We start from the raw sequence: 12425 nt of genomic DNA on the forward strand, positions 1-12425 counted from the left end.
GCTGAGGCAGTGGGTTGCATACTTATAGTTAAACACATTATAAGTTAGCTATGGAATGTGTGTCAAGACTATTACTCTTCTTTCAAATTCCTAAGGCAAACAACCAAGCCAGAAGATGCCTCTAAGAAGTTCTTGCTTGGTACAAACCATAGCATCCCTACAAAGGCACTTAGATCATCTTCCTTAATTGTTTATTCATCTGCATATGATCATAAGAAATGAAGTAATTCTTGTTTTCCATGTTCATAGATAGGGCAGGGTTTGTTTTTTTATTCTTTGTGTGTGTTATCTAGTATTTGATATCAACCATGCTCATCACACCTTTCATGATGTTGGATTCAAATTTATTTGTGGATGACACCTATCATATCAACAAGAAAACCCACGTGACTGGGACCTGCGAACCTGGAATGAGTATGACAAGAAAAAGATGTTGGGGGAAAGTGTTTTAGTAGCTCCATAATAGTTTTAGAAATATCCAAAAAGGAAGATAATGTGACTCTTCATCTTTAATTTATACAAATTTAAGAGCTATAGGAAAGGCTACAAAAAAAAATCAGAAAAAACAATAAAAATAAAACCTAATATGAATGGCCATGGACACATAACATGGTATAATTTGTGTTTAGATGGTTGCTACTTGTTCAAGTATGTCCTCAGTCATGAGAGAGTTATGTTTTGTCAAGTGTTTATGAGTTGGCTAAAGGAGGCGACCCTTTTGACATGGAGTGACACTCATGATTTCTTCGAAGGAGTCCTTGACTGGGGAAATTATTTGGTGCGTAGTCCGGACGTAGCTCTAGGTTCGACTCCAATTAAAATTGTACATGTGTAATACATACACGTGGAGATTTAATTGAATTTTATTTTTTTTTAGGTCATTTTATTTTTCGTCTAAGGGCAATAAAAATAAAAGCACAGCAAAATCATAGTGAAAGTGCAGCAAAGTGAAAGCCCAGCAAAAGGATAGTAAAAGCATAGTAAAAGCACAGTAAAAGCACAACAAAAGCGCAAGGACAGCAAAAACATAACAAAAGTGAAAGCGCATCAAAAGAGCAGCAAAAACACAATAAAAGCTTAGCAAAAGGTCATCAAATTACATGTTTTAAATTTTTAAAAAAATTTCCTTACAAAAAAGCACAATAAATCTCCACGTGTATGTATTACACATGTACAAATTTAATTGGAGTCTGAACGTTGTGCTACGTCCGGACTCTGCACCAAATAATTTGCCCTCGAGTGACCTTAATGTGAGGGGCAAGTTTATTTGAGTCATACGGATCCTTGATTCCACTATCAACTGAACACGATGAGATGAGCTTTAATCTCGATGGGAGGATCCATTCCTATGGGTAGGATAGGATTTCTTGGTAGCCTCCAACCCAAGGAGATGACAAGCTTCCTTGGATTGTTCTTTTCACAACAAGGGCAAGTTCACAAAATATGGGTGGCTTATATGTGAACACCTGACATTTTCTCAAGTGGTTGCTCCAATTCATCTGAACCCATGACATTTTCTTAAAACATGACTTTGTCAAGTTGGAGAAATTATTTTTTACAAAGTATGGATGGAAAGAATAATCTGGATATACGAGTGTACACACTAGGTAAAAAATTATACATAATGTGTATCAACTTTTTATACACATTGTGTATACAATTTACACACTCACAATCCATACTATTCTTCCCATCTGAACTCTGCATAGAATAATTTCTCGTCAACTTTTTTCTTCCAAACTCTACAAAAAATAATTTCTCATCAAGTTGATGTTGAATTCCCTCATACAAGCCCTCATTGTGGAGGTTTATTGTGGCATGTTCTCCTCCTGTCATTTATTCTCTCTTTACTTTCCAAAGACACGCATCAGCAAATGCGGCGACTCATCAAAACCAAAGTCCCCTCACAATTCATATTCTTCTTCGTCTTTCTTATCTTAATTCCTCTTCGTCTGCCTCCTTTTCCTCACATTCTCACGCGACAGGCAGAAACCGAGTAGGAAATCTAGGAAGAGGGGGGCAAAATGAAAACCATAACTATTTTTCTTTCTTCTATAGCCATCTTGATCGTCTTCCGTGGCGAATCCGCTGCTTCGGACATCATTCTAGGCTCGACCCTGACGACGAGAAACTCCTCCTCCTGGCCTTCCCCCAACAACACCTTCTCTCTAACCTTCATTTCTGAACCACAAAACCCTTCCCTCTTTCTCGCCGCCATCACGTATGTCGGTGGCGTCCCCATCTGGTCAGCCGGCTCAGTGGACTCCGGTGGCACACTCCAACTCCAACCCGACGGCAACCTACGCCTCTCCAACTCTTCGGGTGCCCCCGTTTGGGAATCCGGAACCGCTAACCGCGGTGTCAACACCGCATCCCTCGATGACTTCGGTAACCTCAAACTCACCAACGGAAGCAATTTCATCGTGTGGGAGACCTTCGAAAACCCTACTGATACCATCCTGGAATCTCAAAACTTTACCTATGGGAAAGTTCTCCGATCCGGGGCTTATTCCTTCACCGTCCTCCAAACGGGAAATCTGACCCTTAAATGGAATAGCTCAATTATTTATTTCAATAAGGGATTGAACTCTTCTTTTAGCTCCAATAAACACCTTGTTTCTCCCGTCCTTATGCTCCAGACCGACGGAATTCTTTCCCTTTTCGATGATACTCTTCCGAGCTCTGTTGTCATCGCTTACAGTAGCAATTATGGAGAGAATGGGGACATGCTTAGGTTTATTAGATTGGATAAAGATGGAAATTTGAGAGCTTATAGTATTCTTCGGGGAAGCAGCACTGCTAATAGTCGGTGGTCCGCTGTGGAAGATCAATGTGATGTATTTGGGTGGTGTGGCAACTTTGGCATATGCAGCTATAACGATTCTTCGCCAGTATGCGGTTGCCCATCGGAGAACTTCGCACTCGTTGATCCGAATGACAGCACACGGGGTTGTAAACGCAAGGTGGAGATCCAGGACTGCCCTGAAAATTCTACGATGCTTGTACTGGACAATACACAGTTCTTGACTTATCCACCTGAGGTATCCAATGAGCAGTTCTTTCTTAGCATCACAGCCTGCAGGCAGAACTGCCTAAATGGTGGATCATGTGTCGCCTCGACCTCTCTTGCTGATGGTTCGGGGTTTTGCCATCTCAAGTTCTCCAATTTTGTTAGTGGCTATCAGTCCCCTTCCTTCCCTAGCACTTCTTTTGTCAAGGTTTGTTCTCCGGCTGAACCATTCACGCCATTGGCCGGTTCAACGCAGTTTAAGTCCAGTTCGTCTAGGTTGAAGACATGGGTAGTGGTGGTGGTGGTAGTCGGTGCTATTCTTGGCCTGGTGGCGATAGAGGTTGGGTTTTGTTGGTTCTTCTGCATGAAAGGTCCTAAGTTCGGTCTTTCTTCGATGCAGTATGCACTTTTGGAATACGCATCTGGTGCTCCTGTGCAATTCTCATACAAGGAATTGCAGCGCACCACGAAAGGCTTCAAAGAGAAGCTTGGTTCAGGCGGATTTGGTGCCGTGTATAAAGGGGCTCTTGCAAACAAGACACTGGTTGCTGTGAAGCAGCTGGAAGGGATTGAGCAAGGGGAAAAACAGTTCAGGATGGAGGTGGCTACCATAAGCAGCACTCACCATTTGAATCTGGTGAGGTTGATTGGTTTTTGCTCTGAGGGGAGGCATAGACTGCTAGTTTATGAGTTCATGAAAAATGGATCTTTAGATAACTTTTTATTCCACGGTGAATCTGGAAAGTTGAATTGGGCAACCCGGTACAGGATAGCCATTGGCACTGCAAGGGGAATAACTTACTTGCATGAGGAATGTCGAGATTGCATTGTTCACTGCGACATAAAACCTGAGAACATTCTGCTTGATCAAAACTACAATGCAAAGGTTTCGGATTTTGGCCTTGCAAAGCTCATAAATCCCAAGGATCATAGACAACGGACCTTGACTAGTGTTCGGGGGACGAGAGGTTACTTAGCTCCTGAATGGCTTGCAAATTTACCAGTGACTTCAAAATCTGATGTCTATAGCTATGGGATGGTTTTGCTCGAAATTGTGAGTGGGCGCCGAAATTTTGATATTTTAGATGAGACGGGGAAGAAGTTCTCCAATTGGGCTTATGAGGAGTTTGAAAGAGGAGGAATTAGAAGTATCATTGATAAAAGGCTCTTTGCCTCTGAGATTGACATGGAACAGCTTGAAAGAGCAGTTGAGACAAGCTTTTGGTGCATCCAAGAGCAGCCATCACAGAGGCCCTCAATTGGGAAGGTGGTGCAAATGCTTGAGGGAATCATAGAGATTGGAAAGCCTCCACCTCCAAAGGCAACTGATAGCTCTTCGACTGCTGTCAGCCTAAGCTTGAGCACAAGCATTCATTCGATTTTTATTAGTTCTGAGCCACACCCTTCTTCTTCAAGTTCAGCTCAAGGAAAACATTCGAGTTCATCAATTTCCATGGCAAACCTAGAGAAGGCGTCCTCGTCACTACTTGCGCAAGAGCAGTCTGCTAGTAGATAATTCATATGTCCCGTAGTTCTATCTTCTTGTTTCTTCTTTCATCTGCAGGCTTTTAGCAACCGTATTATATGAATTTCAAAATCTTTTTGTAAGAACTTTTCATTTTTTTCCGGGGATGCCGGTGATGTGGACGGCGTCGTTCAAAGCCTAGCAACTTTACCATGAATAGATGTATTCAGTATAATTTTGGGTAAAAATCAGGTGGACTGATATGCCCATCTTATTTGGAACACCTGAAGTATGAATGAATTAATCTTATCTCAACTCCATCTATGCTTCATCTTAAAATGGATCATGGAATTCTCTAATTTCTCTATTGGCAAAAGGTTGATGTCTAAGGTGTCGGCAGAGGTTCATCCCCTTCCCATCAAATTATAATTCTTTTTTATCTTCTTCCTCTTACCCTTTTGCGTTGGCTTCTGTTCAATTTTGAATGTAAGTTGCAGTTAATTTTTGAAAGATTGGAGCTTGCAAATCTTTTTGCTTTTAAATGCATTGAAAATCTCTATGATGTGGACATGGTAAATAATGATAATATGTTTATTTTATTATAATAAAGGTGCCTAATTAGTGAATATTTGTTAGAAAATAAACGAAAAGCATGAAAAAAAGGGGAAAATAATATTGTTGAATCTAATCTATCCATTAATGGCATTCGAACTTACTAATAAATTTACTCTGTGAGTTGATGATCTAAGAATTTGTGAGAATGAGAAGAGAGAGAAAGAGAGAGATGAATAGAGCAGGAGGAATGCAAGAAAAAATTATAAAAACTTAGAAAAAAACCATACTATTTAGATGAGATCAATTAAGAGATATAATATCTAGAAAAATATTCAAAATATTCTTCTCCACCCTTTATTTATAGTCTTCTCAAGCTAAATCAAAGGCACCGATTTGAATATGGGCAATTGATCATGCACTGATTTGAATATAGTGTTTCATTAAATAAATTTGCATAAGTTAACATTATACCATCTTGAAAGATTGAGTAACGTAAAAAATAAAGAAGATGAGAGGTATGATTTAAAACAATATAAGCTAAGCTGTGACGTATATTTGCAATACAAGTATTACTTAATTAAAATTTTACACTCCAAAATATCATTCTTTGAAAACGTGAACTTAAAAATATATACTTGGTAGAATTTCCACATTTCTTGTTTAGCATTGAGTGTGTACAAACAAACAAAACAAAACTCTCCATATAAGGATTAGTAAAACAAATTCACATACATAACCAACGAACAACAAATCCATTGAAAGAACAAGTGAATTTAGATGAATACTATTGGAATGATGTGTGTATGCGTACAAGCCCCATAACATAAAACAAATAAAAGAATCAGCCAATGTTCACAATACTTCTCTCTTGGACTTAATAAATATATCTTACCAAATTACAAAACTACAAACAGGAGAAAATCATTTTTAATGTTATGCCACTTATTGCAAAATCATAACACAATAAAAAGAGGGAATGATTTCACTTGACTTTCCCAAAAAATTTCTTATATAAGCCTGCTGAGTTTGATATAATAATCACAAAATCTAACATTTGTATATATCTATATAAAGCCATTCAACTACATCAAGATGCAAACAGCTAATCATATTAAAATAGAACATCCAATCGATTAACTTTGCATAAATTGATTTTCTCTACTTTCACTTATATTATATTTCACAAGTCGAAGAAAGTTCAGTATGAAAATTATGACTAACATCCTCTAAATCTTTATGTGCCATAAAAGATAATGAAATAATTCAAACAAAAGATGGCCCCAACCAGTATAAATTAGAACCAAGAAGAGAAATCATGCAATCTCATTGATTTAGTTGTTTGTAAAATTGACCACCAATCACCTTATAATGCTAGTCTTCCACTCTCAATTGTTATCACAATGCTGCTAAAATGAACAAGTAAAGAGCATCCCATGCAAGAAAAAACTTCATTTTTATGATTTTGAAAACCAACTAAAGAAACTATATGCATTTGGAATAAAAATAATATTCCATTATTTATTAGGCAAAAATAAATGTTCATTCTACCCATAAAATTGATGTGATTAAGCAATGGAAGAACGTAAATTATATTATTTGAATGTGACAAGAATTGCATTCTACCAAGATGAACTTTCTAAAATATAATTAAAAGGAGATGAGATAATTAAATTCATTATCCATTGAACAAGTTTACAAGAACACCACTAGAATATAAAGCACATATGTGAACTTGATATTGCCATGAATCATGTATCATAACCGGGGCTTAAAATTGATGTTTCACCTATCCTAAAGATGAATTCATGTTGCCTATATCAGAGCTCATGGTATATATTGCTTCTTCACACATAATATTCGCCTTTTTGGATGGATCATCTAGTTAAAATTAGATCATGCTTGCACTTAATATTCATAATTATATCATATTTAGAACAATGGTAAGAGTTAATTTCTATAAGATTATTCTCTTTAGACTTAAGAATGTTGGAGCTGCATACCAATAGGCTATGACTAGGATTGTGATGATCTTATCCACCAATTAATGCAGTGTTATGTTGATGTTATAGTTATTGAAAGGTATGAAAGGAAAGACTATTTATATAAAATTAAAATTATCTTTGAACACATACACCACTATGATTTAAAAATGAACCCTTTGAAATGTTCCTTTGGTGCTACTTTAAGGACATTTCTAGGATTTGTTCTACGAAACTATTAAATTAAAATTGATCCAAGCAAAATAAAAACAATCTTAGATATGAAGCCACCTACAAGTCTCACTCTATTAAGATCATTGCCATTAAATGATGAGTAATCACATGAATAGATCATGAGTTTAAAGGTGTAGAAAAGCTCTACTTGATAGTTATATTTTTATTGCACTATATCTTGTTAAAGATATAAAGCACCACAGGATCCTATACCATGGAAAGCATGCATTACATTTGTTTTTATGACCTCAAAAAGGGGTATGCTATAATATTTTAACAATTTATTAGAACCCTACAAAAATAATGAAGCTAAATATGAGGCACTGATAACTAGTATATAATTATTTGTTTTTAACAAAATCTATAAGATTTATATTTTAGGTAATTCACAATTCTTTGTAAGGTAGTTTTATGGGGTATGTAAAGTCTTAAAGAAGGCTCAATATACATCATAAATATACAAGAAAGCTTCCTGACCAAATTGTAAATGTGTTGTTTTTTCAGATATCCCATGAATGAAATAATACGGTGGATGCCCTAACAAAGCTTTAAAAAATTGCTTGTCTAAAAGAAGTGATTATTGTTAGGGGTTCTCCACCTTGTTGTGGGTGCTAAATGAGAAACACTAAAGGTTTAGTACAATACCCAAAGAATAAGATTCTAGGGATCGGATGTAGGTCAAGGTTAACCGAACCACTATAAAATTTTTGTGTGCTAGTTCTATTTTTGTATTTTAATTTTCAACAAACTTATTCTCTCACAAAAAATGTGTTTAGTTTGTTAAAATTGACTTATAATTTCTTTAAAAGAAAATAAGAAAGAAATTTAAAACTAAAAAATGATAAAAAATATTTCCTATATTTGCATTGCTTATTTTTTTTTAACATTATTTTTAAAGAAAATAGTTTTTATTAAGGGGAAAAATTTTAAAGAACCAATTCCACCTCCCCCCTCCCATGTAACTGTGCTTAGCTATAGTTCATTGAGGATTAACATCCTCCCTTTAACTTTCAGGTTTGGTGCATTCTAAATTATTTTTATAGTTTGTTGGAGGTGCTTAACTTGGGTTTGGTGGAGTTTCATTACATATAATATTATTTAAAGGGATAAAAAAAATTTTGGTCAACATAAGTTGACTTGGTCCACCCAAGCCTGACCAATGTTAACCAGGTTTGGGATTTTGTTTAATGCACTATATGTTATATTCTGGATATATTTGGAGAAGGTTGCATGACTTGATTTGAATGGGTGATATCGAGGTTTAAAGATACTTTTTTTTGGGGAAAACCCACATAGGGGCCTACGCATTATTATAAATAAATGATACAAGGTCATTAAAGGGGGCCTTTAGTTTAGTAATGCTCGAAAGAGCTACAACATAATCCAAAATAAATCTAAGAGCCGATGGTCCTCTATACTAAGAAATACAAAATCACCTAATAAAAATCTAGGGTTACACGTAGGAAACACCGAAAAAAGGAAGAGCAAACAAAAGGAATTAATCAAAACCTTCCAACAAAAAAATAGTAACCTTGTCCAAAAAAACTTCAGTCAACCGGACCTGCAAGAGAGAATGACTACAATAGAGAAACAAACACAATAACACATGGAAAAAATAAGTAATATTGTAGCAGGATAGAATTTTAGAGCAATAAGAGTTTAAGTAAAAAAAGGACAAATACATCCAATCTGAAAGTATGAACATACCCTTGTTTTTGGCAATCCAAAAGCCCTCATTAGACACCTTGTAATGACATAACAGAATAGTCAAATAAGTATTGAAGCAAATAGGAAATTTTAAAGAAGCCACATGAACAGATAACTAAGTAGAGTATTTTTTTATAACTCGATCCGTAACAAGAAACATACCAATACTACAATATAAGATATCCCTATACAATATAAGCATAAAAGAAGGTTGTGAACATAAAATGGCATAACAAAGTTGATATAACAAAAGAGTACCAGTATAATGAGTATCATCCAAAAAAAGAAACCAAAATTTCATATCACTCCCATTCTAGCCATGCATAATGTGAGTAATGAGATTAAACAGAACAAAAATAATTCTTGCCCAGACATTAAACCAATTAGAAAAAAGGAACCATATGTAATTGAAAAAAATATGAACAGTCCTCCCAAACATGAAAGCAGCAATAGTAGGAACAACAATAGAGAGACCCAAAAGAGGACTCAACAAAATGAACAATAAATAAATCATATAGAATTGGGTCAAACATAAAACAAAATTGAAAGTAAGTTAATAAGATATGATAAACAAACTAAAATTTAATTCCTACACCCATCTATCTAATTTGGTGGCCATAGAAGAGCAGAGCCACAAAAAATTAAAAGAAATAAAGGCAAATAAAAAGCCACAACCAGCCCTTCACAACCACGATCATGGTCACTTGCAGGACAATCCGAAGCATCGGCAAACCTGTCATGAAACTTACAGGCAAAAGACCACACTCCTTAGCCAAAATGAAGACTAAGGAAGAAGAAACAAATCTTGAGAGTAGCCAAACCATCACAAGACAATATCTTCTCAGAAAACCACCTATAAAAAACTACACCAAATATGCATTAATAGAGGCTGAAGCCCCTCCAAACCCAAAAATAATACCTATTATAACAAACACTAAAGCAAATCAAAAAGGAAAAATGAACAGCCACAAATTGAAGAAAGATGGAAGCAACATATCCCAAAAAGGATCTGGACCAATAAAGCTCAAGATTATGCACCCAACGCCACCATCATTAAAAAACCCCCAATGCCACTCCATTCTAAACCCATATGTTGTCATGTTAATGAAATAAAAGTGGTAAGCAATAAAAAAGAGAACCATATAGGTAATAATAACAAAAGTGACAGCATCAGCACAGACCCCATCCCAAACCATGAAATTATAGCTAATCCAAGAAACAACATAATTACCAAAAGTTGTCCATAAACTAATAACAATTTCCCAAATCATCCAATAATACAGAGCATAAGGAACATCCCTAGCAATGTTACAGGCTAAAACATGACCAACCAGAACCCAATGATTAAAATAGCCAACTAGCAAAATCACCCCATGGAATAGAAAAGCAATAATATTGGTCGAATTAGGGTTTGAAGGATTCCAATCACAGCTCAAGCCACTCATAAAACATACCAAACCAAACAGAAATTCATAAGATCAACATTATAGAAATTAAAATCAAACCAATAATGGAGGCAACTAAGCAAAAGAAAACATAACTACCAAAATAGAATCCCAGATTAAATTCTTACATAAGGTACAATCATTTTATCCAACGTAATCATACCTTTCATAGGATTAGGTAAATTAGCAGCAGTAAAATTCATAAGGCAATCCAGACCACAACTCAAATTGCCTAACCAATCAGCACAAACATTACCTTCACTATGAACATGAGTAATATTAAAGTTAACAAAAATTAACAATTGTTTAACATCTCTAATAAGATAAAAAAAATTTGGGTTTCAAATAACATCTAATTTGTTTTTGAGATAATGAATAGTAGAAGTGGCATCCACCTCAATCTAGATATTAGTAATACCAAGAGAGATACATAATTTAAGCCCATTGAGAATGGCATAAAGTTCTGCCATAAAGCATAGAATATTTATTTAAAGGGCTAGCAAAAGTCATGATCATGTAACTTCGATCATCTCTAATAATGCCACCAAAAAAATACCTACAGTTGTGAACCGAGCCATTAATATTCAACTTAATAGTGTTATGAGGAGGTTTTAACCAAAAATAAGTCTCAGGTAGTCGAAAAAACTACCATTATGAAGAATAATGCCAAAATTATGAGCAACAAAAAGGTAACTCCTATAAAATTTTTGGTTCAAGAGGTTAGCATTAGAAAGCTTACACACTTTATCTTTAATATTATGAATAATAATGTGGTAATATGAGCAGATATTGTTAAAAAGAGAGTTATTTTTAGCATTCCACAAATACCACAGAATGATGGAAGTAATCAAATTTTTGATATGGCCTTTTGAGTTAATAAATTATAAATCCAACAAATTAGTGATGGATAGATGAGCATTAAAAATTTTACTTGAACATATCTTCAAAGTAGACCTAAATTCTAGCAGCAATAGGACATAAATGAACACATGATGATTAGTTTCCACATGATATTATTATTGACACTTAGAAGTAATAATGAAACCTCTCTTCCTTAAAATATCATTCATAGGAATATAATTACACATAATTCTCAAAATAAAAATAGAAATGGTCTTTGGAATACTCTTATTGCAAATCATAGCAAAAACTTTCCCTACAAAATGCTAATTTCTAAACACAAGCCACATATCCTTCAAACTAAACATACCATTATGAGATATATCACATAAAAGAAATTCATTATAATTCATATTAATAGGCAGATTAAAAATTCTAGTAATAACATCATCAATAATCATATCATCAAGTTTATTATAGTCCCAATTATTATCCTTGATAAAATGGTTCACCTTAATGGAACTAGTAGTAACAATATTAAAAATATAGTCAATAGACGGAGCTCCAAGCCATTGGTCCTACCAAAAGAAGAGGTTAGCTCTACCAAGACCCCATTTAATGCGAGGTTTGGCTTTCCACTTTTTTCTGCAGAGCCTTTACCAAACCCTAGACTCACCTTTATTTTAAGAACACATTGTAGATTTCTTACCAACAAAATACTTATCAGTCATAAACTTATACCAAAAAACTTCTAGACCTAAAATTGAACCAAAAAATTTAAAATAAAAAGCCTCAAAAATCCATTCTTCATAAGTCTCACAACAATTAGTCCATGAAGACACAAGAACTTTAGAATTCACATTGGAACCACGCCAAAAAAAACTTATTCAATAATTTTTAAATCCTATTACAAATAATGTTGGTAGGTTGTAAGGTTTGAAAAATATAAACAGGCAAGGAACAAAAAATACTTTTAATAAGGACTAATCTATCACAAAAACTAAGAAAATTAAAATTCCAAGAATTCAGCTTTTTTTGCACATAAGTAATAAGTTCATTAAAAAGAAAAGTATTCTTCCTACCCTTGTATGGGGAACCCCTAAGTACTTAATAGGCAAAGTACCTTGTAAAAAACCAGTACTATTCATACTAGAAATAACCCAATCATGAGAAACCATGTTGGACACAAT

General features: G+C 34.8%; 1 protein-coding gene across 1 annotated transcript; it reads left to right on the forward strand.

Moving 5' to 3' along the window:
* The first annotated feature begins 1860 nt into the window (after positions 1–1860).
* Positions 1861–4790, forward strand: LOC110114097 (G-type lectin S-receptor-like serine/threonine-protein kinase At1g34300). The gene has a single exon (XM_020846859.2). It carries the CDS (start codon positions 2025–2027, stop codon positions 4524–4526), a length of 2502 nt encoding a protein of 833 aa, XP_020702518.1. The 5' UTR covers positions 1861–2024; the 3' UTR covers positions 4527–4790.
* The last annotated feature ends 7635 nt before the right edge of the window (positions 4791–12425 follow it).

This window comes from Dendrobium catenatum, unplaced genomic scaffold (genome assembly GCF_001605985.2).
Source record: "Dendrobium catenatum unplaced genomic scaffold, ASM160598v2 fragScaff_scaffold_498, whole genome shotgun sequence".
Classification (NCBI taxonomy): Eukaryota; Viridiplantae; Streptophyta; class Magnoliopsida; order Asparagales; family Orchidaceae; genus Dendrobium; species Dendrobium catenatum.